At 37.5% G+C, this 26,518-nt stretch overlaps 1 protein-coding gene and 1 long non-coding RNA gene across 3 annotated transcripts in view; both read right to left on the reverse strand.

Annotated features, from left to right (window-relative positions):
• The window catches only part of LOC111097421, a 71,430-nt gene extending 66,746 nt beyond the window's left edge, over positions 1-4,684 (reverse strand). The window contains exons 1-2 of one of the 2 annotated variants that reach the window (XR_005364651.1): positions 4,302-4,684; positions 3,932-4,036 (exon numbers count right to left, since the gene is read on the reverse strand). This is a non-coding gene — a long non-coding RNA (uncharacterized LOC111097421). The remainder of the gene's footprint in view (positions 1-3,931; positions 4,037-4,301) is intronic. The other variant, XR_005364652.1, reaches the window with a different exon arrangement.
• A 458-nt stretch (positions 4,685-5,142) lies between these two features.
• TAF15 (TATA-box binding protein associated factor 15) overlaps positions 5,143-26,518 on the reverse strand; it is a 30,286-nt gene continuing 8,910 nt past the window's right edge. The window contains exons 3-16 of the mRNA XM_038548084.1: positions 26,314-26,365; positions 26,146-26,230; positions 25,960-26,062; positions 22,430-22,623; positions 21,310-21,430; positions 14,302-14,336; positions 13,643-13,675; positions 12,324-12,433; positions 11,009-11,138; positions 8,133-8,225; positions 7,373-7,454; positions 7,168-7,256; positions 6,559-7,060; positions 5,143-5,241 (exon numbers count right to left, since the gene is read on the reverse strand). Coding sequence (XP_038404012.1) covers positions 5,202-5,241; positions 6,559-7,060; positions 7,168-7,256; positions 7,373-7,454; positions 8,133-8,225; positions 11,009-11,138; positions 12,324-12,433; positions 13,643-13,675; positions 14,302-14,336; positions 21,310-21,430; positions 22,430-22,623; positions 25,960-26,062; positions 26,146-26,230; positions 26,314-26,365 — 1,669 coding nt within the window. The 3' untranslated portion in view covers positions 5,143-5,201. The remainder of the gene's footprint in view (positions 5,242-6,558; positions 7,061-7,167; positions 7,257-7,372; positions 7,455-8,132; positions 8,226-11,008; positions 11,139-12,323; positions 12,434-13,642; positions 13,676-14,301; positions 14,337-21,309; positions 21,431-22,429; positions 22,624-25,959; positions 26,063-26,145; positions 26,231-26,313; positions 26,366-26,518) is intronic.

The following is a 26,518-nucleotide window of genomic DNA, read 5'->3' on the forward strand; positions in this document are numbered from 1 at the left end:
CACTTGCCCCTTATGTTAACTGACCTCTTATTATTGTCTGGCAATTTTACGGGTTCCTAGTCATTAATACTTTCCTCATATTTACTACAATCTCTTCAAACTTTCTATAATATTCCCCAACTCTCAGCACACCATTAAATTTTACTATACACGGTTGGGTGCGGGGGGGAAGACATCAGATGGAATTACCTCAACTTCCTGCCACCTCTGTTATAAGCATCCTTGTACACAGTAAAGAGCATAGGCTCTGAGGCCAGATCCTTGGATTAGAATCCTGACTCTGCCATTCACTAGAGATCTGACCTAGGCAAGTTGCTTAGCCTCCAAGTGCCTCTGTTCCTCACTGTATCCTATGAAAAGCCAAGTGGCAATCAAAATCATTCATACCATTCACCTCTTCTCTCAAGTGTTTCCTATACCTCCCTGGTTCACAGCATTGTTGTGAAAATTAGTTAACACAGATTGCTTATAACAATGCCAGGCACATTAAGAACCTCCCAAGAGATATTAATCATCTGTTACCATTACTACTGGCAACTATCCTTACGACCAGTAACAAGAGGCATTCTAAGGCAAATCCTTCACCAGGGTTCTGGTCATCATTCCTTCAACTGTCCCCCATCTCTTTGCAAGTAGTGTATAAACATGCTAATTCTCACCCATCTTAAAAATAACCTCCCACAAACCCAGATTCCTGTCTAGATGCCTCCTCTTCTTAACTTACACCACCTCTAACCACCCTTCATATTCAAGATTCTTAGTTGTCCCCATTACCAGTCGTCATTTCTCTAATTTCTATTATTCATCATTCCACTTCAGTTTGGGTTCAGAATTCAATTCTCTACCAAAATGCCTTTTGCTAAGGCCGTGGATCTCAAAGGGGGCAATTCTGCCCCACAAAGGACATTTGACAATGTTGGGAGACACTTTTAGTTGTCACAACTGGGGGCTGCTACTGGTGTCTTGTGGTAGAGGCCAGCAATGCTGCTAAACATCCTATAAGGCACAAGGCAGCCCCTCACAGCACAGAATTATCCAATCTGGGATGCCTGGATGACTCAGCAGTTGAGCATCTGCCTTCAGCTCAGGGAGTGATTCTGTGGTCCTGGGATCAAGTCCTGCATCAGGCTCCCTGCACGGAGCCTGCTTCTCCCTCTGCCTCTCTCTGTGTCTCTCATGAATAAATAAATAAATAATGGGGATCCCTGAGTGGCTCAGTGGTTTAGCACCTGCCTTCAGCCCAGAGCGTGATCCTGGAGACCGGGGATCAAGTCCCACACAGGCTCCTTGCAGGGAGCCTGCTTCTCCCTCTGCCTGTGTCTCTGCCTCTCTCTCTCTCTCTCTCTCTGTGTATCTCATGAATAAATAAATAAAATCTTTTAAATAAATAAATAATAATTGTTAAAAAAAAAAAAAGAAAAAGAATTACCCAATCCAAGTATCAGTAGTATCAAGGCTGAGAAACCCTATGGTAAGATAATTCACAATCTCCATGTTACAGCATGAGGTGCTTTTTATCCTTTGCGTGACTTGGCCTAGCTTCTCCCTCCTTAAAATCCACTCTTTCCTTGGGTTCTACCAACACCTCACTGGCCATTCCCAGTCTCTCAGGATCCTCTTCTATTGTCTCTTAAATATTAGTATTTCTCAGAGTCCTGTCCTCTTCTCTCTCTACATGCTGTCTTTCCAAACCATTAAAATCAATTGGGGCTTTTTTTTTTTTAAATGCCTAGACCTAACAGATTTCATTGTTTTGGAGTGGAACCCAGCATCCTTGTGTTTTAAACTTCCTCAAGTATACAGCTTCAGTGGTGAAGCAGTACTCTAAACAGTCTTACTATAATTATATCCACTAGCACTTTAATTACCATTTATATATTAATAGCTCTCATTAATCTCAAATCTGTATCTATAACAAACTCATTCATTTAGTCAATATTCATGGAGTACCTACTCTGTTCTAGGTAGTGAACAAAAGATAAGGTTCCCTACCCTCCTGGAGCTTATATTCTAATGGAGAAAAGAGAAATTGACAACCACAAAAACGTCATTCCAAATAGTGATATTGTGATGACATTATAAGAGGTGATATGAGAGTCACTGAGTAGAGGTAGGGTTTTTAATAGGAAGGCCAGGGACAAGGGGTGAAATCTGACCCAACACGGCAGTGAAAAGGTGTCAGCCATGTGAATATTTGAGGAAGGAGAATCCTAGACAAAGGATATGCAAAGATACTGAAGCAGAAGCTTATTTGGTACCAACAAGAATTATATGTGGAATGTAAGAAACAGTACAGTAGATAATAGGAGAAGGGAGGGAAAACTGAATGGGAAGAAATCAGAGGGAAACCAACCATGAAAGACTATGGAAAACAAACAGTTGGTAGGTAGATGGGGTAGGTGGGGGTAATGAAGGGATGGGGTAATTGGTGATGGGCATTAGGCACATGATGTGATGAGCACTGGGTGTTATACACAACTGAAAAATTATTGAAACACTACATCTGAAACTAATGATGTCCTGTATGTTGGCTACTTGAAAGATCAATGTAGTTAAAGCAAGGTAAATATGGATAAATGTCACATAATAAGGTTGGAGAGAGAGGCCAGATCATAAGGGCTTTGAAGGCAGAGTAAGGAATTTATAGCCAATGGGGTGCACCTGGCTGGCTCAGAAGGTGGAGCATGAGATTCAATCTCAAGTTGTAAGTTTAAACCCCACACTGGGCATGGAGACTACTAAAAAATTTAAACAAAAAAGTCAATGAAAGGCTTTTAAGAAAGCACAGCACCATCATTCACATACTTACAGTATCATTTGGCTGCTATGGGAAAAACAGATTTTAGAGAACAAGACTGTGCAGTGGGACCTATTAATGCGCTTTGCAATTGTATGGAAGAGAGGATTATAGTTCATACCAGGATTGTAAGCAAAAATATAAAGATGGTTTCGGGATATATTTTGGAGATAAAATTAAAAAGATCTGCAGGCACAAGATGAAAGTGAAATTAAGTGTAAAATCTTAAGTTTTCTATCCGGTCTGGAAGGACAGTGAAGACATTTACTGAGATGAGGAAGCCTAGGAAGAGAAACTGATCCGGAAAGGGAGATCAAAAGTTCTATTTAGTCCTGGCAGAGCGATACACACACACACACACACACACACACACACACACACACACGTTTCTGTTCAATACATCCTAATGAAAAGGTCAAGTAGGAAGGTGAATACAATCCAGAGTTAAGGGCAGAGGTCAAAACTAGAGACTTAAATTTGGTAGTCATCACTGTATTAGATGGTATTTAAAGTCACAGTCTGAAAGAGTTCTTCCAGGATAAAAGTAGATGTAAACAGAAAGAGAAAGGGGATCAGAACAAGCCCTGAGAAACTTTCAACATGTGAAGGTCAAATAGAGAAACTAGCAGAGACAAGTCAGTAAAGAAAAAATTCAGGGGCATCTGGGAGGCTCAGTCGGTTAAGTATCTGCCTTCAGCTCAGGTCATGATCCCAGAGTCCTGATATCGAGTCCCTGCATCAGGCAGAGAACTTGCTTCTCTCTCCCTCTGCCCTTCTCCCCCAATCATGGGTGCTCTCTTTCTCCCTCTCAAATAAAATCTTAAAAAAAAAAAAAAAAAAAAAAGAAAAGAAAGAAAGAAAAAATCAGGGTGCATAATGTTGAATGCCAGTTTTCTAAGCTGCCTAATGAAATCACTCCCCTCATCTTGTTTGCCAATCCGTTTCTTTCCCAGTGTCTCTTATTTAAAATGAATAGCATTTCTACCCAATTACCAGGCCAGAAACCTGATTCCTCACCTCACAATTTCTGACATCCAGCCAAATCTTGCCAAATGTCCCTCCTCACTTCTCACACCAATTCAGTTATCGCCTGCTCATCCAGTCACTATCTGAGCTCAGACCAGTATCTCTCACCTGGCTTACCATTCTGTCTCCAGTCCAGTATCTCCACATAAGCATTTTTCAGGTGATGCCACTCAGGTCAGGCCACTCCTCTGGTTAAAATCTTTTAAGGACTCCCTATTTGGAGGCAGGGGAAAATGAAATGCAAGGACCTTCTCATCAAGCTTGCTTACCTCTCCGTCTTACCTTTTGCAGGCCTCTCCTTGAACTCCCCCCTATAATCACAATATACTACATACAGTTCTCAAATGCAGAGTTTGTTCTTCATTCTTTCTCTTAATTCCTGACTTGCTTGTTCATGTCATTAGTTTTCTGCTAAGAACACCATTTCCTCACCTAGCCTTCATACTTGGTCAATTCTTTCTCCTCCCTCAAGACTTACCAAGCCTCTTCAATCCCACGTGACTGGATTAAGTGTCCTTCCAATCAGCCTTCAAAGCACCCTGTACTTATTGGAGCACTTCTCAGACTGTATAATGATTTGCTTGATGGGCAACATATCCAGCATCTGGTGCAATGCCTCACCCTTGGTAAGGGTAGGAGAGATAGTTCTCTTAAGTAACATACCATACACACTGGTACCTGGACTCTGGCTTACCAAATCTTTACTCTTCCTACCTAGCCCTTAGACCTCACATTCATAGCATCTAGAACACTGTCCTAAATAACTGAATCACAACTATAAACTGCAATTAAACTGACTATATAAAAAACCATCTGGTGAGCTTGATACAGACTCCTAGACCCCACCCCCAACACTTAACAATTTCTGATCCAGTAGACCTGAGGTGAGGCCTAGGAATCTGTAATTTTGACAACCTCCTCAGGTCATTGACATGCAGTCTTTGCAAACTACTACTCTAAACAGAGTAGGAACTCAGTCTTGTTCAAAGTAACATTTTAAGTTAATGAAACAACACATTAATTCTTTAGGGTTAGAGTCTACTAGAACTGAAACCTGAGTGTGATAGAACAATGCACTAATGTACAAAAGTCCACAAAACAAGCAGCCTTTATTGCAGTAATACAAAACACTTTCCATTTTGGCAATATTTTACAACGCACTTAGCTTCAAGGGTTGGAAAGGAGGTTGGAAACTAAATGGGGAAATTTCAATGGACATTTCTAAAAGAAAAACTGTCCCAGCCCTCCCACCCAAATAAAAATCCAAATGTCACTTAATTTCACTACCCAAGAAGAGGCCACGAGGAAAGCAGCAGGCAAAACTCTGGCAATTTCACTATGGATCATGTCAGAGACAAAGGAACATTCAAAACAGTCATCAGTATGGTCGGTTGCGCTGATCATTTCTGTAGTCGTTTCTAGGAATGAAAAATAAAGAGCCAGACTAAATTCTAATTTTCTACCAAGTGGGAGCATCAAGACACTTCCTTAGGGTGTTGGCGACTGGCATCGGCTTGACAATTTCTGTTAAGAATGACACCATACCTAATTTATTTCTCCACTCATAGAAGGTGCTTGATAACAGCTTTAAGACCTACAAAGTTCCTAGAAGCAGCTTTTTGCTATCAGTAACTCTCTTAAAAACTTCCCATCTAGAATAAGGACTCCAAACCACTGCGATATTTCTGGAGGTCAGGGACTGTGCCAATTCCAGCACTCTAAATACAAGAGTGGCTTAACAGAATTAGGCAAACAAATATCTATTCTGAGTCTGCCACTTACTATGTGACCTTGGAAAAGTTACTGTTTTACTCCATAAAATGGAAAATAAATCTACCTCATGGGGTTGAAAGGACTCAAACTAAAGAAAATAAAGACACTCCACAGCATTTGCCACACAGAAGGGCTCAAAAGAGAATTACTAATGGCTAACAATTATATAGCACTTACTATGGGCCAGGAACTGTCATAATATAATCTAATCTGACTCCACAAAGGAGGTATTATTGGCCCCATTTTATAGGTGAGAAACACTGATGCTCCAAAGGGTTAAGTAACTTGTCTAAGGTCACACAGTAAGTGGTGGAGACACAATGTGAACCCAGAGAAGTCTTGTCTCTAAACTCCATGCTCTTAACCATGTGTTATACTAATTCTCACTACCCTATACTGCCTCTAGCATACAGATGCTTAGCATAATAACTGAAGTTCTTTCAAATGACTGGTCATTCAACTTCTTCTGCCTCTACGCCATTCACGTGCACAACACTCCCATCAGTACCATCAGCAATTTTCATCTGGAAAAGGTTTTACAAGAATCTCCAGAGGAACTACAGGGTGGCACAACACATAGGATTTCAGAAAACACACTCCTATAAAAGGTGTGCTCCCCCTTACTTAGATTAAGAACCTCTGATTTACATAGTTTCAGATTATCACTCAATCTCAATTATCTTTAGCCATGAAGAAAAACAGCATACGTTCATATATACGTACTCTTATGAAACAATTTCCAAAACAAAACTGAGTTTTAGAAAAACTAGTTTCTAGTTTAGAAAAACATTTAGTCTAAACAGAAAACTAAATGAATCTTCTGCATCCTCACTGAGAGCTTCCAAAGAAAAATTCAAGTTCTAAAAAAACTGGACATTAAGAAAATGTGACAAAAAGGGCTCAGATCCTAAAGTCTAGGAGCAGTGAGGTAAAAAGATTAATAAATACATTCTAATACTCACCTTCCTCCCATTTTGCCTCCATAGCCTCCTCGGTCTCCTCCATAGCCGCCCCCACTTCTGTCTCCTCCGTAGCCGCCACCTCGGTCTCCACCGTAGCCCCCGCCACCACCGCGGTCTCCTCCATAGCCCCCCCCACTGCGGTCTCCTCCATAACCGCCTCGGTCTCCACCATAGCCTCCTCCTCGGTCACCTCCGTAGCCGCCTCCTCGGTCTCCTCCGTAGCCGCCTCCTCGGTCTCCTCCATAGCCGCCTCCTCGGTCTCCCCCGTAGCCGCCTCCTCGGTCCCCACCATAACCGCCTCCTCGGTCCCCACCATAGCCACCCCCACTTCTGTCTCCACCATAGCCACCCCCACTTCTGTCTCCTCCATAGCCGCCGCCACCACTTCTGTCTCCTCCGTAGCCACCGCTGCTCCTGTCTGCGCCATAGCCTCCTCGGTCTCCACCTCTGCCCCCACGACCTCTATAGCCCCTCTCTCCACCGTAGCCTCTTCCCCGGAAATCTGCAAGGCAGAGATGCAAACCAGTGAGGCCAGCATGATAATGTAAAGCATCCCTAATGCCAGTCAGAAGATAAATGCCATGTAGATGCTGTTAACAGCGGACACACCTCCTCCTGAGGGACGAGAGTCCTCTGGTCTGGGCTCATTACACTGGTTGCAAGAATTCCTTCGAGCAAAGTTCATATTTCCACATGACCTGAGAAAGGGGGAAAATTTTAAAAAAACGTTCAATAGTTTCTAATTCAATCAGAAACCCCTCTTGTATCCTCCAACCCCAACTCCTACTACCGCCAGAATAAACTGGATACTTACGGATTAGGGCAAACCCAGTCTCCACTTTTGGGGTCTCCACCTCTCCCCTGAAAGCCTCCACGACCTCTATATCCTCCACGGCCTGAGGGAAAGAAGGGTGGGAGAGAAAAACCAGCGGCCAACATTAAACCCAGCAGAGGAAAAGCACCATATGAAAGAACTAAGAGCAAGTAACCATCAATAATTTGGTGGCCGCTCCAAAATTAACCCCTTATGGTAAAACTCTGAATCTTTCATTTGAGGCTTTACTTATTAGTAAATCCAAGAAATGTGGGAAAAGACCTCAGGCACATATTATAGTGCAAAAATGCACTAAACTTCAAACTTTCTAGAATACTCTCCTTGGTTTGAGAATGTCAGTGATAAAAGTACAGAAGACATATTCCAAATCTAAGGAATTAAACGCAACAGAAATGAACAAGGTGGTAGCAACTCTATCAGGGAACTTAGAAGCTGGTCTGATTACCTAATTAGGTATCACTTAAACAATTGCCTCCTGATCTCCAGGTGAATAACAAACTGCCACAAAGCTTTCCAAAAGTACTTCTAAAATTTTCTTCCAACTACTTACTTAGCTATTATGACACCTATTTACCAAATCTCCTTTCAGTACCCACTCTAAGACAGAAGGAGAAAAAAACCTGTGGAGTAGTTCACACAACAGAGACAGAACATGGACTCAAATTTAAACCCTCTGTACAATATCCGGGCCTGAAACCCTTTGTACAATATCCAGGCCTGTGAGAAACAAGTGACTTACCTCGTCGCCCACCTCCACTTCCACCTCCTCTCATGAATTCAGGTCTTCTGGTAGCAAAGGACACTTTAATGATATTGCCATGGAATTCTTTTCCTAAGAAAAAAAGAGTTTTGAAGAAATGCTACTCCACATCTCCAACTCTCAATAAAATATAAAACTATCTTAGAAATTCTTAGTTTCAGAGCAGTAACACGTCCTCACAAAAATTCAAACACACCAGTGTTCCCTAAGGGTCAAAATAACAGTGCTAAAACATAATCTATTGAGTAAAGCAAATCTGTCACTTGGACGCAGTTACTTCTTACTAAGGAGAAAAAAAAGAAAAAAACCCACATCTAACATTTTTATATGAGAAGAGCCAAGTGCAGAACCATGTGTATAGTATGCTACCACTTCTGTTTTATAAAGGGGAATGAGTGTGTTGGTGAGCACAAGTGCCCTTACATGCACACATATGCTATATGTACATTGCCTATTATGCTCAACTCTCAGTAGGGAAAAACAGATCACTGGAGGTCAAAGGTAGAAAGCAAGCCCATTTTTTACTACACACTTCTGGTATAGTTTGAAACTTTTTTAACCATATACAAGTAGCATTTTTAAAAATAATACAGGCCCAAAAAATGAAAGCATATGTGATTGCTTACAAACACACACACACATATATATATATTCTGCCCCAGGGCCTTAGAGATAGTAATTAATCTTTTTACTTTATATTAAACCAGAAGATTCATAAAATGATTGCAATTCCAGAAGCCTCAGAATCCTGATCAAAGCCCTTATCATTATGGCTGGCAACTTTCCACAATATCAGACAGTATGACCTAGGAAGCCACTCAAGGATCAGTATTTTCAAAGCTACAGAATAACCTGAACTATGGAGTTAAGAGGCTCCCATGCCCTATGGGAAAAAAGCACAATTACTTTTAACATAATGAGCAAAAGAGATTGTGTTTTAATTCACCAAAACTATAGAAAACAAATGAGGAAAATGGACCACGTCTTAAAGAGCAAGGTGATAAGGCCTGACAAATTAATGCAAAAAAGTAAAGAATATGAAGATGACGACAGGAAGAGTATCACAATCTCATTTTTTAAGAAATAAAGAAATGCAATTATGTTTTGAAAGACATAGGTACAATCATCTCAGAACCAGAGGGACCTCAGGTATCTGTCAATTTCATCTAGTATGGTTAAGTCCTTTAGAGACTGTGGATCCAGACTGCCTGAGTTTAAATCCTGACTCTGCCAGTTATGCTATGACCTTGGAAAAAATTTTTTTAAAGATTTATTTATTTATTTATGATAGACACAGAGAGAGAGAGAGAGAGAGAGAGAGAGAGAGAGAGAGGCAGAGACACAGGAGGAGGGAGAAGCAGGCTCCATGCCAGGAGCCTGACGTGGGACTTGACCCCGGGACTGCAGGATCGCGCCCTGGGCCAAAGGCAGGCGCTAAACCACTGAGCCACCCAGGGATCCCTGACCCTGGAAATTATACAGCTTCTCTGTGTCTGTTTCAAAATCTAAAAATAGTAGTAATAGGGTGCATGTCTCATACAGTTATTTTGAGGACCAAACTGAATTAATGCATATAAAGTTTCTAGGACCATGTCTACACTATAAACCAGTAAACACGCAGTTGGTGTTGGTTCTAATTAGAGTATAAAACAATGAATTTCTAATAACATGGGGAAATGACTGTTAAAATGTTAAGTGAAAAAAAGATGAGACAAAACTACATTTGGAGTATAATGATAAACTATTTTTCTTAAATACTTTTAAAAGAATGGAAGGAAAAAAAATTTTTTTTAAATATTTTATTTATTCATGAAAGACACAGAGAGAGATAGAAACATAGGCAGAGGGTGAAGCAGGTTCCCTGCAAGGAGCCTGATGCAGGACTCAATCCTAGGACCCCCGGGATCACAACCTGAGCCAAAGGCAAACACTCAACCACTGAGCCACCCAAGATCCCCGTATTAAAAAATATTATAAAAAAAAAATATATATATATATATATATAAAATCAATGATTATCTCTAAGTAGAGGATTACAGATGCTTTACTGCTTTCTTCTACTTTCCCATATTTTCCTGTTTTGGGGGAAAAAAGTCTTAACATTTCTTCCAAATATGTATTAACTTTATATTTGAAGAGATATTAATCTAAATTTACAAAGAAGAGAGTTAAGCAGGTCAACCCTCTAAATTTCCATCAGGGTGGCTTCAAGCACAAGGTAGAGTAATAAGGAAATACTGGAGAGGGGATCCCTGGGTGGCGCAGCGTTTTGGTGCCTGCCTTTGGCCCAGGGCATGATCCTAGAGACCCGGGATCGAATCCCACATCAGGCTCCCGGTGCATGGAGCCTGCTTCTCCCTCTGCCTGTGTCTCTGCCTCTCTCTCTCTCTCTCTCTCTCTCTGTGTGACTATCATAAATAAATAAAAATTTAAAAAAAAAAAAAAAAGGAAATACTGGAGACAAACAATGAGAGAGCTCTTCTACCTCATTTCTAAAGATATGTAAAAACTCTGGTCTTCATTTTTTTTTCTAATGTTTTTTTTTTTTTTTAATTTTTATTTATTTATGATAGTCACAGAGAGAGAGAGAGGCAGAGACACAGGCAGAGGGAGAAGCAGGCTCCATGCACCGGGAGCCTGACGTGGGATTCGATCCCGGGTCTCCAGGATCGCGCCCTGGGCCAAAGGCAGGCGCCAAACCGCTGCGCCACCCAGGGATCCCTGGTTTTTATTTTTAATAAAAAATATCCACAAAAGTAAACATGAAAACAACCAGTTACTAGAATATATTTTGACTTCAAGACTAGAAAACATTTAACCAAACTGCATATTGAAACTATATGAATAAGATATACCATCAAACCAGTCAATGGCTGCCTTAGCTGAAGGAGGATCATCAAATGACACTGTTGCCTCTCCTTTTGGCTTCCCTGTGTCCTTGTCTGTATACAGATTTATCATTGGTTTTCCTGTCTTCTTATTTGTCTGAAGAAACAAAAAGCTGGTATCAGCATTTTAAGAAAAAGTAATCATAAACCACACAATTAAAGATTTTTTTTTAAAGGAATTCACATATCCATACTACAAATCTATGTACCTAATATAAAAATGAAGTTTTCTATTGGTTCTGAAAAGGAAAACTTAAGTAAAACCCAAGCTATGAAAATGATACAATGTTTTATCTATGTATAATTTCTTGAAACTCACAAAAAAAATGTAGATAATGCTTCATGTAAAAATGTACCTTGTAAAACATAAAAAAGTCAGGAAGAATGTACACCAGGCAAATTAATAGATTACCACTAAGGTATACAAACTGCAGCTGGCTGGGATGGGAGTGGAAGACAAAGAATGTTTACTCTTCAGAATTGCGTAAATTTTTTACATCATGTGGTAATACATTTCTAAAGAAATTTTAACTCCCCAAAAATGGGGTGAAAAAATGAGTAATTCCACAGACACCAAAACAAGGACAACTACAAACTGATTTCAGGCAATGCTACAATCTACCCAACACTACTTTAACTGCTGCTTTCTAGTTGAAGAGAGGAGAAATACATACATGAAACAAACAGTGCACAAGACACATAAGCAAACAATAAATACAGTTATGAAATAAAGCATTATGTACTCAGCTAATACATATAGCGCAGTCTGCCTATATAATGGCCTTTCAGAATCTTTTTTTTTTTTTTTAAGAATTTATTTATTTATTCATGAGAGAGACAGAGAGAGAGAGGCAGAGACATAGGCAGAGGGAGAAGCAGGTTCCACACAGGGAACCTGATGTGGGACGTGATCCCAGAACTCCAGGATCACATACTGGGCTGAAGGCAAGTGCTAAACTGCTGAGCCACCCAGACGTCCCTGGCTTTTCAGATTCTATAAAATGTTCTCACAATCTCATTTGGTTCTCACAATTTTAGGAGCTAGGCAGAGGCTATTTTTAGAGTCCAAGGCTGAAAGCTAAAGCTGTAGAAGACTATGGAAAGATAAATTAAAAAGGAATACAATTTTCATGTATGTAGCAAATTTAGCAAAAGGCCTACAGACATGATTTGGCATTTGTATTAGGGAATTTTAAGACAGAAGCTTATATAATCTATGTATCTTAACTAGAATATGCTAATAATTATGAGATTTTCAAGATAAGCCATACTTCCTACTCACCTTGATAATTCCTATTTGTTTAAAGAACTCCCCCACTTGATCTGTAGACACACCCTCCCCAAGTCCTTGCACAAAGATTGTGTTGTTATCTGAATTATCAGATTCTGAATCTAAGGGGGAAAAAAATGTGGTTAATTTTACATATTCCTTGGTTTTACTACATCCTGTTCAGTAATCAAGAGCAATAATTTATTGTACAATATTTCTATTACCAAAAGGAAAAAAGGACCAATATACAAAAAATCTTATATCAACATGCAAAGTGGTCATCATAGTTATTTGGTAGCAGATCCAATCCTTACAACTAAACTTCAGTTAATGTGGATCAAGTCCACAGTATGTGAAATACAGACCAATTAAGGGAGATCTTAGAAATCTTACTCCTTAGATTGATACAGGGCTGAAGCTCATGAAGAGATGAAGACCGTTAGTATAAGTTAGCATTCCTTTCTTTGGAGAGCTTTAGCGCTTTATGGCTCAATCAATACTTTTAAGGCTCTCCAGTAGAAAATTCCGCAAATCTAACTTTGGACTTCCAAGCAAGCCAAGCACAACTGCTGGTTTCCCATTCATTGCATAAGCTTTGTATATACCAGAGGGTAGGGGCACCTTGTCACACACCTTACCTTACACGCACACTTTTGGATTAGTACAACAAAGTAAGAAAGATGTACAAAAATTCAGTCCATCAAGGGATAATTCAGAAATTGCCATCCATATAGAATACTTTGGCATCTTAATAAAAACAAAAGTTCTGATTTCAATATATTAAAATTTTTTGGCTCAAATAGAATTTTAATATCTAAATCATAACTTCCAAAAGGCTCCAGGTAGCCTTAAATTTCATTTAAAAATAAAAGCCATATGAAATTTGTGACTCTGCCCAGAGTAAGACAATTCTCCCCACGTATGAATTGTTTCTTAAGCCCTCTAAGCAGACTACCAATTGATGTAATGTTTTCATACTCATAGTTTTTCTACTTCAAATTCCCAATGATTATCAACTCTCTCAAATCTGATCTGTAATATTTAAATAAGCAATGTTAATTAGCAATACAAGATCAAGTATTTCTTCACAGAAGAAAAAGCAGAGCATGGGAAACCACAAACATAGCAATCTTCCCAGCAAACTTTCCAATCAATTTCCCTGAATTTTTCTTTCTGGTATATTTTCAGAAGTGTAGCTCCCCAATTCCGGAAGCACTATCAAATTAAATCTTCCTCCTGTCCTAACTCTCCAAACACACACACTTTTCCCTTGAAAAATTGGAAAACTAATGTTCTCTTAATGGCAAGTCACAAACTACCATAAACCTTACCAGCATCTGGTCTGGGTCCATAATCCCTGTGACCTAAGGGAAAGGAAAAGAAAAAGAAAAAAAAAAAAAAGCTATTTAAGGCAACTCATTAGAAATCATGAAAAACTAGTAATAAAAACCAAGGCATGAAAAGTCAATAGTTCCAAAATCCTTGAAAGTCAACCATCACAGATTTACAAAGTAAATATATAAATTAAGTTTTATTAAGTTTAAGAAATCAAGATGAAAGTCAATTATTTCCTTAAACTTGTCCCAGACGGTACCGCCACTTTGGCATTATACTAGTATCACTTTGGTTAAGCTCTGGTTGTGAAGGCTGATTGGAAAACCCTAATAATTTAACAACACCATGTCAGCTACCTTTATTTAAAAATGTTATTGTCAAAATCCAGTGGAAGTCTCATTCATCGGTCACCACAGACTCTTTCATGCAAATTCACTGTGCAGAAACCCATTGGTCTGTTTGAGATCAACTTTGGCTTTTTAATGTTTTCTTTGATATATATATATGTATATATATATAAATTTTTTTTTAAGCACACAACACACACCAGCCTCAACAGAGTAAGAAAGGGCTTAGACTGCGTCTGCGGGATATTGGTGGCTTTTAGGTTTATATAGCATTTCCACTGAAACATTTTGGGATACTCAGCACTTACCACCAAAATTTTTGAAGCCACCGCGGTCACCACCACTGCAGAGGAAAAATTGAAGAAATGATTTCTTCCTTAAGTCTCTAATGTGCTGAGCCCTGGGCTCAATCTACACTTAACTGTCACAAGTAGAGCGCCTAGGGAAACAGTAGCACCTCTAACTTTCCAGTAAATTCCATTTCATAGACTCCAAAATGTTGTTTTGACCTAAGTGTTTTCCCAAGAATCTATTTCCAAGGGTGCCTTTTCAAGCTTACTACAGAATATATCTCATATACTCTCATTTTAATCTTCCCAACCCCAAGCCAAAGGGATACTATTCATATAACTTAAAAGCTGGAGGCACAGAATGAAGAATGGTAAACTGAAGCAAACATTCTTTCCAACAGGGATATTTTTTTAAATATGAGGAAAAAAGAAAAAGACTAGAAGAACAATACAAAGCTAGGTTAAGATTCTGATAGCAGAAATGGAGGCAAAAACTTTAGTAGTATGTTCTACTGTGATACCAAAATGTGAGTTTTATGAGATGAAGAAAAAAGTGAGGTACAAATATACACGAAAGTGAGCCTGAATGAAAGTAGTCTTAAAAAATCTCAAATCATTCCGAAATCTGATAAAATGAGCACGAAAAGAAAGCGTAACTTAAAACTGCCCTTCTACTCTATACCCACTATAACATGCTAGATCTCCTCATATAAGAGCTACTGAGATTCATGCTGCTAAATGCTCTGTACACCAATCAGTAGACCATATCAGAGACAGAATGCAACATACTCCAATATCGCAGCTGCCCACAAGAAAATGACTCTATTTGGCAAATTTCCACTGCCAGGTAAGTCAGTGGTCCTTGTGAGCATAAATCTAGGTAAGACTAAAAAAAATAAATCTATGTAAGAAATCTAAGATCTCTCTTATCACAAAACTGTTTAAATACTACATTAAAAGCTTGTTTCTCTTTCCTGAACTAAGTAATCCTCTAAGATTCACCTGTTGTCATCGAAATAAAAACACCTAGTTTTCAGATGGTGACATCTAATATTCTACTACTATTAACCATCTTCTACCATAATCCAAGAAACTAATCCAATACACTAATGTCTCTTCAATGCTAAAAGCCTCTCCTATAATGATAATGATAACCCTCTCTAGCCTCTAAGATAGATGGCTTTTCTGAACAATCCTGAGAAAAACCGTTCTAACTAAATGAGAAAGCAAAGCAGTCTTCTTTTATAAGTCAATTCTACTACCTTGATATAAAATCTCCCTTTGCAACCAGCTTAGGTATAGACACGTGCATCTTGTTATTAATTTTAACTTCCGGAAGACTATAAAGGAGAATAAGGCTACGTCAAGACTATGCAGACAATATAAAGCTCAGGTCCTTCATATACATATAGCTTCCTATTGAGTCTCTTCGATGCCTCTTTCAGAACAGTACTCAAGCTCTTCCTACACTTCTAAATGACCTGTCTGTAACTGCTTAACTCTTTTAAGAAAGGAAAACAAAAGAGTTGAGATTGATCTGCTAAAAATCTCATTATTAGAAACTACTATATCTCAGATTTCTTCAAAGATGATCATGAGAACTCAAAAAATAATGAGGAAAAAACTAATGAAACTATTAAGCCTGTATTCCTGTCAAGAGGTTAAAGTCCCCAGGATAAAGTAGATTTTTTAAATAGGAAATTTTCACAAGTGCTGGAAAAGATACCTCTTATTTATTTTGCTGTCATCTTAAACCAAGTACCAAACTGTTTATCTGGCCACAGTGGAGAGAAAATATGCAACTGCATACATCCGCTAATTCCTATAATTTCTATTTTGGCCAGCAATAGAACTTTGAACAATAAAAAAAGGACATACCACTGCAAAATAAAAGTGCTATAAAGCAAATAACATTTAAATAGGTTTATTATTTCCTATTTCTCCATATAATATTTTAACTTAATTCACCTTCATTTGAGCATTACCTTTGAAAATAACGGCAGCTGAAGATTTCAACACAATGGCCATAAATGTGAAAACATCATAGTGCATTTGAAAAAGTACTAGTCTTCAAACTAAAAAACTCAGGGTATAATCTTTATTATTACTAATCAATCTTGAAAAATTGGGCGAGTCAGTAATTCTCCCTAGGCTAGTTTCCTCCTTCACAAAATAAGGATTTACATCCTTGCTACTCAAAGGGTGGTCCAGGAGGTAGTAGCATAGGCAGAGCCTGGAAGAATCTCAAAGAGCAGTATCTCAGGCCTCACTCCATACCTACTAAATCAGAATCTGCACTTTTAATAAGATCTCCAAGGAATTCATATGTAAAGTTTGAGAGACACCAGTTTAGATGATCTTCAACACTATACAAAGCTTTCTCAAGTTTCAACATTCCAAGTTCAAACGTTTCAATCATTTTTCTCTTCACTTACTAAGAAATTCTTTATTAACTGGCTATAATACAACCCCTTATAAGTAAATATATTATATTAAATACACTGAATAAACCTCAAGTACTACTCACTATTAAATATTTAACAAGAGATGGGCCTGTGGTTAAGAATCTTTCAAACCTGAAGTCAGGTTACAAGTCCCTTTTCCATAAACCAAGTTGAGGCTTCATTAGCCAATTAAGACAACGAAGATACGGAACATGTGGGTCAATATGTTGTCACAACAATTTGTCTTCCTCTCAGAAAAAGCAGCAACCTTGTATACATAAAGAGTTCCTGAAGTAAGGACATTTTAAGGTGAAGTAGTAGAGCTATTCAGAGATTAAACATACTTAAATGTATGGCTCAGTGTTCCCTGCATAAGAAAACCAACTATATATTCTTGACTTAACAACAGAAATTGTTATCCCAAGTTCAAAGCCTACTCTAAGGTAGGCTGAGGGTTCTCTCATTGGTATTACATAAAGTAGAAAATGGTCATTTAATTACAGGTGCTTGTCAAGAAAAAGTTCTTTGACAGAATCTCTACTCTGAATCTTTCATTTAAAAAAAAATCTAAAAAAAAAAAAATCTAAATATATCTATTCAAGAACTTAAACTGCCAAATGAGTAAAAGGACAATACAGAAATCTTTGTTCCCAGAAACTCTATTACCTAGAGAGAAAAAGGGACTTACCTAAAAATTAGAAAATATCAGTCAAAAAAAACAAACCATGCTATGTTGAATCTTCATAGTAGTAAATACAATTTTTTGGGTGCAAAGAAGACTAACGTTAATTCCAAATGTAAATGACTCAATGGATTTAAATATCATTCTTTTTAAGATTTTATTTATTTATTCATGAAAGACAGAGAGAGAGAGAGAGGCAGAGACAAAGGCAGAGGAGAAGCAGGCTCCATGCAGGGAGCCTGACATGGGACTCGATGCTGGGTCTCCAGAATCACGCCCTGGCCTGAAGGTGGCTCTAAACCATTGAGCCACCCGGGCTGCCCTAAATATCATTTTTAACAGTAGCTGTATTTATGTCTTATTTTCTCCCATATCTTTATGTGTGGTAAAAAGGCTCTCTAGATTCAACATTTACCCACATTTCAAGAAGCCAAGAAATCTTTCATTCTAGAGCTACATGTCCAATACAGTATTCATTAGCCACAATTGAGATGTACTCAAAATATAAAATACAAAATGGATTTTGAAGTCTTTTTATGAAAAAGCCAATGTACAATACCTCAGTAATTTTTATACTGATCATATGCTAAAATACTTTGGGTATGTTAGATTAAGTAGAACATTATTAAAACTGATTTTACCTGTTTATGTTTTTCTAATGTGTCTACTAAAAAAATTTTTTTTTAATTTTTTTATTTATTTATGATAGTCACACACACACAGAGAGAGAGAGAGAGAGAGAGAGAGAGAGAGGGGCAGAGACACAGGCAGAGGGAGAAGCAGGCTCCATGCACCAGGAGCCCGACGTGGGATTCGATCCCGGGTCTCCAGGATCGCGCCCTGGGCCAAAGGCAGGCACCAAACCGCTGCGCCACCCAGGGATCCTCTACTAAAAAATTTAAAGTCATATATGTAGCTCACATTTGTGATCCATATTACCTTTCTACTGGGCAGTGCTGTTCTAGACTATCACTGCAACATGTACACAATTTAAATGGAACTAATCAAAAACTCTTGTAAGAAGACACTCAAAATTCAAGATGACTGTTTTAGGCTTAAGATATTAAAGCCTGAAAAGAGCTACGTAACTTGGTGATCTCATCATGAAAAATGATTATCTATAGAATTCTGGCAATTCTGCAATGCATTCATCCCAATGCTGAAGTTAAAAACACTGAGAGAACTTATAACTTTAAACTTCTAGTCCACTAAGAGGCCAGTGATCAATTTTAGATGACAATCAGAAAGTGAATCTTTTTGCTACAACTGCTTTTTCAAAGAGAAACACTGTTTCCTAGAGTCCCTATAATTTTCACACATTTTTCTTTCATATTTGGAAATCTGACAGCTTCCTTCTGGTCTGTGTTCTTCCTCCAGCCAAGCAATCATACGACTTGAGTCTAAGAATGTCCCATCCTTGTACCATGTATCCCACCCTCACCCACAAACTATACCTCTTCTTCTTTAAATAGAAACCTAACTAATGTCAGGTAGTCTTCAAACAGCCCTGAAAGGATTATATTTTCAAAACCTTGATATAATTTTTTAAATAAGATGATTAGAAACATAAATGGGAGTGTTGATGAAGACTAACAAAAAATGTTTGGATATTTTTGGTACTTAAATGTAAAACCAACTGTGGGGAAAAAAATCCTGAAACTGAGCATTTTTACTCTAATTAAAAATACTTTACCCATATAAATAAGCTAAAAAGCACATCTTGAGTAACATACTGTGACATGTGAAAATTATACGAACTTCAAATTTCCATATGCATAAATGAAGTTTTATTGGAAAACAACCATGTTTATTTATATATTGTCTATGGCTACTTTGGTGCTATAAGGGCAGAGGTGAGCAGTTATAACAGAAATCTTATGGCCCAAAAAGCCTAAAATATTTACTACATGGCCTTTCACATAAAAAACTTACCAACCCAATATAGAGAATCATCATATCATCATCAACATGGATTCCTTAAAAAGGTCTTTCATGAACATCCCATTTTTTGGCTTGGGTGGAGGGGCAGAATAGGGTATAGATAGCAATTGGGCAAGACACCCTCCCCCAGTCTTACCCTGAACCAGATCAGTATCATTTTGACCTAATATATAGTGGGCTTCTGCATAAGATAATGTGTGAAGAGGTTCTAAGGCTAAATAAAACCATCTGAAAATCAGAAGTTTAGTTCATGATCAAGTATCTAGACCAAAAGTCATACTGAAATTATACTGAAATAGGACGCCAAGGAGGTTATAAAAGTTATTAAAAATGCAACTCTCAAGATGGTTAAGGTATGGATCTTCTCTCTTTTATTAGGAGATTCATTCAAGGTCCTTTCAAATCTCTAAGATGAGTGATCTCTCAAAGATGAAAATGTTTTGTTCAAGATTTCCCAAAAAAATAAAAAATAAAAAAAATAAAGATTTCCCTACCCTCCTCCTCTTCCTGAAAAGTGGGTTCTACCACTCTCACAGTCAGAATTTAATAAATAATTGATAGGATATAATTTCCTTATGAAGAAAATTAAACCTACGATATACTATAAAACATACAGCATTCCCAAGAAGCCAATTATCTAAAACATTTAACTGGAAAATTAAATATACCTATTGGCTATCTTGTTTGGGATTCTGTCTGGGATGTGAATGAGGCTATTAAGTAGAAAGTGAGCACCATGTCACTTTACATTGTTCATTTATATCCACATGATGGCAGGCTGCTCACTTTGATAATGAAGAGCATACAATAATATATTTATATACTGTAAACTGACTTTGGCTATCAACCAAAGGACTTTTATAAAAGTTTACCAAATATGTTTAGGCTTTAGTTTGCCATAATATCAAAGTACCGTACACTAAACACAGAAAAATACAAGTCTGTGATCCAATTCCTGGCTCACTTGGAAGTAACAGTGCTGTATGTAACTGGTTTTGTTTCTCAGTTCATCTCAGGGGACAGGCAGTCCCTAAGGAGCAAAAGAGTGAACTGGTACTGATATGTTATCAAGTGTCAGTTAATAAGCCACTAACAATTCCAATTCCCAAGGAACACATACTATCTTTTAAGCCTGTGCATTTTACACATTAATTTGTAACCTGCAAACCTCAACTGAGGACAACAAATGTCAATTATTTTTTCATTCTTGTTTTTAGGACCAAAGTGCTAGATTTACAGATATATTTAAAAGTGATTTTGTAACCAGCTTTCATGACATATGCCAAAATTAAGTCCCAAAACCTGGGACTAGCAACGGGGAAAAGAAAAACTGAATTAAAGTCATCTTTTCCATAGCTTAGTCTGAACAAAATACACAATATGAGGTGATGCTGCACTAATTATTTCAATAATTATTTACTTAGAAGGGAGACAAAATAGTTTAAGTACATAAAATCTTTCTCATTTGCCAACCCCACCTTTATATACCTGATATTGCCTCCTAATATTTTCCCTTCCCAAGGGGATTCAAGATTAAGGAATAGCCTCTCTGCACTCCAATCTAAAATTAACTTACCTTTTTTTATGTTTTACATATAATATACTTGGATTTCTCAGAGTCATCTTTTAAAGGAATTTAGACTCTATAGCTCTGGCAGGAGAAACATAGTTAAGTGGTTTAATCACAACCATAACAGGGGAATTTTCCCCACTGGTGTTTAATATACACCACATAAACAAACTGCTAGTATAGCCTATTCTGAGGTAATTTATATGACATCTTAAGACTGAAAATAAATTTTGAATTTCTGCCTTCTTCTCTACAACATAATCTATTTTATTTAGGCCTCTTAACTGAATCAGATGCTGGAATCAAACCAGCTAAGTAAAACAATAAAAAATTTTTTTAATTGAAAAAAGAAAGAGAAGAAATGTAGGCACCTATACTTAAATACTTACCTTGATCCTGTCATAGGACCTCTTCCATCCTTGTCATATCCCCCACGCCCTCTACCTCCTCCCTGTGACCCGCCATATCCTCTATTATCTTCTCCATACCTACTCACATCACGACGGTCATCTATAAAAAGAAAAAATAATATACACATGAATAAGTAACCATTGTAATTTTTGACAAAGGCTTCCCGTAACATAAACTTAAATGGCTCTTTAGGTCACATATTATACCCTTTGGAAAATGGCACATGTATGCAGAACTCAGAACCACCTAGAATTAAATATGTTTGAGAATTATATCTGTGTCAAATTCCATTCTGCTATGGTCAGATAGCAAAACGGTGACATGGGTATCACCGCTTGATGTCATGGATGATAAAAAGTAGTTGAGTTCCAGTACAACATTAGGTACAAATTCTTATATTAGATGAAAAGCATAGCCCAAATCTTAAAAGTTATTCCTTCACCTCAAAAATACTTAAATATAAGTCAAGCATGGACAAGAAATAATTGGATTTTCTGAGACATATTCAGAGACTATATTCACTGAAGATATTCGGTGAATGAGCTTCCACTTTTACTCATTCACTTATTCAACAAATATTTATTAAACAACTACTATGAGCCAGGCCCTATACTAGGCAGTGAAGGGATAAATGAGTTAAGACAGGACTTATGTCCCCTGAAGCATTCACTTCCATGACATGAACAGATTTCTAAGTATCAGTAGTATATTCCAAGTGCTGTAAGAAAACAAGTTATAGAATGGCTGGTCCTTCTTAGATGTGGTGAGAGAAGGCTAATACAGAATCATAATTTCCCTAAATAAAGTATACCACCATCAAAACAAATGGTAGGAGCAACATCATCAAATGATCAGTTATTAACGCAAGAAATGAAATTCATGTCATCAGTTATCAAAAAGTCACATGACCTTTGGGGAGTCTGAGAAGTTCAGAAATAGAAATCTAATAAAATAGCTTTGATGGCTGTACCAGAAGCACATTTATTCAAGGGCACTCTGAATTTTTACAAACAGTTGAAATCCTATGTAGGTCTTTTAATCCAAAACTCAATACAATTCTATGAGGGGAAAAAAGAATAAAAGGTCATTATATCATACCTTGTGTGTGGTGGCTGTAATTATCCCTTTGTGAATGGTAGGACTGCTGATTTTGATTATAGGAATCATGCTGTGGACCATAATTTGACTGCTCATCATATGAACCTTGATGTTGGTCATAGCCTGACTGTTGGTCATACGAATCTTGTTGACCATAGTCTGACTGGTCATATGAAGGCGCTCTTCCACCTTGGCTAAACAGAAATCAAGAATTTGAAATTTTATAGAATTATGTTCACTGTAGTAAATCGACTGAGATCGAGAGGCCTGACCAGGCTGACCTCAATCATATTTAATACTATTTAAAAAAAAAAAAAAAAAAAAAAAGATGTAGCGACACCTGGGTGGCTCAGCGGTGGGCGTCTGCCTTTGGCCCAGGGCGTGATCCTGGGATGCTGGATCGAGTCCCAAATCGGGATCCTTTGTGGGGAGCCTGCTTCTCCATCTGCCTATGTCTCTGCCTCTCTGTGTTTCTCATGAATAAATAAATAAACCCCCCCCCCCAAAAAAAAAAGATGTATTTATTTGCTAGAGAGAAAGAGAATGCAAGGGGGAAGGGCAGAGCAGGAAAGAGAATCTGAAGCAGATTCCCACTAAGCACAGAGCCCAACACAGAGCTGGATCTCACAACCCTGAGATCATGACCTGAGCCAAAATCAAGAGTCAGATAGATACTTAACCAACTAAACCACCCAGGCGCCCCTAATACCACTTTCTGGACCAAATCATTTAGTTATTTTATCTACAAAATCTCCTTATCAGCAATGGAATGACCTTCAAACAATTCCATTTCACCATCATTGAAGAGGTTCCATAGTATGACACAAACCACATGGACCTTTGAAAACATTAGTCAAGCAAAAAAATCACTATGGCTTTTACCATTCCTTTGAATTTAAAAAAAAAAAAAAAAAAAAAACTAAAGATGCCACAAAGTACAGTAATATATCTCATTCTTTAAACAAATATATCACAAGTGCTAAGTCCTTTTAAGATTTTATTTATTTATTTGAGAGCAAGAGCACGAGCGGGGGGAGGAGGGAGAAGAGGGCAGAGGGAGAAGGAACAGATTCCCCACTGCTGAGCAGAGAAGTGATGTGGGGCTCAACCCCAGGACCCTGGGATCATGACCTGAGCCTAAGGCAGACGCTTAACTGACTGAGCCACCCAGGAACCCCAAGTGCTGAGTCCTTTTAACAGTTATATTAAAAGGCTCTCTATCACTTAATCTTTAACAATGTTATCTCATAATATTTTGGGTACTATTTTCTTATAATTATCTTTAGAACCAATGGTACATTCTCCTAAATATCTTCAATGATAAATTTCAGAAAACAATAAGTGGTGCCTGGCTGGCTTAATCAGTGAAGCATGAGACTTTTATCTTGGGATTGTGGGTATGAGCCCCATGTGGGGGGAAGAGATTACTTAAAACAAAATCTTAAAGAAAAAAAAAAAAAAAGGAACTTATCATTCAGATAAATTCCTTTTAGAGGAAGGAACTTGCTTTGTGATGCCATTTTTTATGTGAAACTAGTCTACCAAAAAATGAGACTGCTTTACTATCTCTAGCAATTCAAAAAGAAATTTCTAAGTATGTTTTAAGCAATACAACTATTAATTTGCCTGTTATCAGGATGGGAATGTTGAAAAGAACATTTAATTGAATTTGAGTTCTAATGTTTACTTTTAAAGAAAGGGAACAAAAAGTCTCATAACTTAAGTCACATCTTATTCCACATCAGATGATCAGAGCAATCTAATAAATAAAGATCACTATGTTCCCCAAACTCCCTGTCCAAAGCACATCACATCAGTGGCCAGAACCCTAGCCCTTCACTTTAAAATGGTTGTCAAAAAAAAAAAAAAAAAAATGGTTGTCAAGAGGTGCCTGGGTAGCTCAGTTAAGTGTTGCCTTCAGCTCAGGTCATGATCCCAGGGTGGAGACTGTTATCAGTCTCTCTGCCCAGTGGGGAGTTGGCTTCTCTCTGCCCCTCTCCCTGTTCATGCTCACTCTCTCTCTAATAAAATCTTTCAATAAAATAAAATTGTAAAAAAAAAAAAAAAATTAGGGGAACCTGGATGGCTCAGTCACTTAAGCGTCTCAGAGTCACAAGATGGAGCCCCACAGTGGGCTTCACACTCAGTGAGGACCCTGCTTGAGATTCTCTCTCCCTATTCCTCTGCCTCTTCCCCATTTGCATGCATACATACATACTGTCTCTCAAATAAATTTTTAAAAAATTTAAAAATAAATAATAAAAACTTAAAATTAAAAAAATAAAATGGTTGTCAAACCAAATCTAAAACTTCTCTTTGGCCTGCACTTAACAGGTCATGCTTCCAAAAACACATCCTTATAAAAGGACTCTCCTAAATTTAAAACTAACCAACAGGACTTAAAGAGTTGTTTTGACATAACATGCTGAGAATTATTCCCTACATTTGTACTCCACACTCTACTTTTCAAAACACTCTCATATCTGTAAGACTGACAACATGATCTCATAAATCTTTCCCCAATGCTTTTATTTAACTGATTTCACTTAGAATAATTTTTTCACTGCAGAGAGAATAACTTATGACCTCAGTTTTTGCATAATTTTTTAGCTATGTAACTTAATAAAATACATAATCTTAACTTCTCTTTAACCTCTACAAAATGGGGATAATTACTGACACACTCTCATAGTGGTCAAGTATCAATTAAATCAGAGAATGCAAAAGCATTTCACAAAATGCAAAGCACAATTTTTAAAAACTAATTAAAAAATTTCTTAAAAAGGGATGCCTGGGTGGCTCAGTGGTTAAGCACCTGCCTTTGGCCCAGGGCATGATCCTGGAGTTCCAGGATCAAGTCCCACATCAGGCTCCCTGCATGGAGCCTGCTTCTCTCTCTGCCTATGTCTCTGCCTCTCTCTGTATCTCTCATGAATAAATAAAAATCTTTCAAAAAAAATTTTTAAGAAAGAACAAGCTCCCCATATCTGAAACTTAAAAAAAAAAAAAACTATAAAATGAAAACAAAAATTAAGAAAAGAAAATCATAAAACCTGTACACTTGTTAGTAAATATTCACCTACCTATACTAACACAGAAAGCATATTTGGAGTATCTGAAATGTGTGGACAGGTTTTAGCACTTTTTGATTTTTTTGTCTCTGAAAAGGTAATACATTAAAATGGCTAAAAAACTAAAATGGAAATAAAAGCACTGACAAGTCTCCTTGTATACCTAGGTTTTTATTTAATCTCAGATATAAAGCAGAAATCCAATTTTTTTTAACATTTAAACCATATGCATTCATATACAGCTAAACAGTAATTTTACAAATAACACATTTCATAAGAATCAAACCACAATGCTGACAATTTCCACATTCTTCATAACACAAAACTATGAAATTCATACTTCAAAACTTTTCTGGAAAAAATGTGCAAAGCTAGGAGTTTGATGGTGAAGTCTATTTAATACCCAAAGTATTATTTCCACTGCCCAACACAATCTTAGTGCTTTTACTGTTTCCTTACCCTCCTGATGATTCCGTGTTTTGCTGTCCCTGGTTATTGTAAGACGGCTGGCCATATGAGCTCTGCTTTTGGTTCTCATAACCACTGTAGGATTGTGAATAACCTAAAGATTGGAAAGATATACCATTTAGTAAATGTTCTGATTTTTTAATTTCTAAAAAAGCAAATTTAACAAACCAATCGAACCTGACTGGCTTTGTCCATAGCTGGAGTAGCCGCCATAGTTCTGTCCATATGAGGAATCAGTAGTTTGTCCATAGCCAGAATAGCTCTGAAATTTAGGTAAATAAAAATTTCATTCTCTACTTAGTTAAAATTACTATTTAAAAAAGCACAATTTATATTTTAACCTACTTGTGGTGCTTGTCCATAACCTTGGCTGCCTTGATTTCCATAGGAAGAATAACTGTAAAAGAAAAATGTACTTGAAAGAGATATGCTAGAACTTAAAAGCTTAAAAAAAAACCCTATCTTCATTTTCAATTTTCAACTCTGTACAAGCTTCTCCTCTGAGCAATGGCCAATATGTCTGTCTTTTAGAGTCTAAATTGAAAGGTGA

The sequence above is a fragment of the Canis lupus genome, chromosome 9, assembly GCF_011100685.1.
Source record: "Canis lupus familiaris isolate Mischka breed German Shepherd chromosome 9, alternate assembly UU_Cfam_GSD_1.0, whole genome shotgun sequence".
NCBI classification, from domain to species: domain Eukaryota; kingdom Metazoa; phylum Chordata; class Mammalia; order Carnivora; family Canidae; genus Canis; species Canis lupus.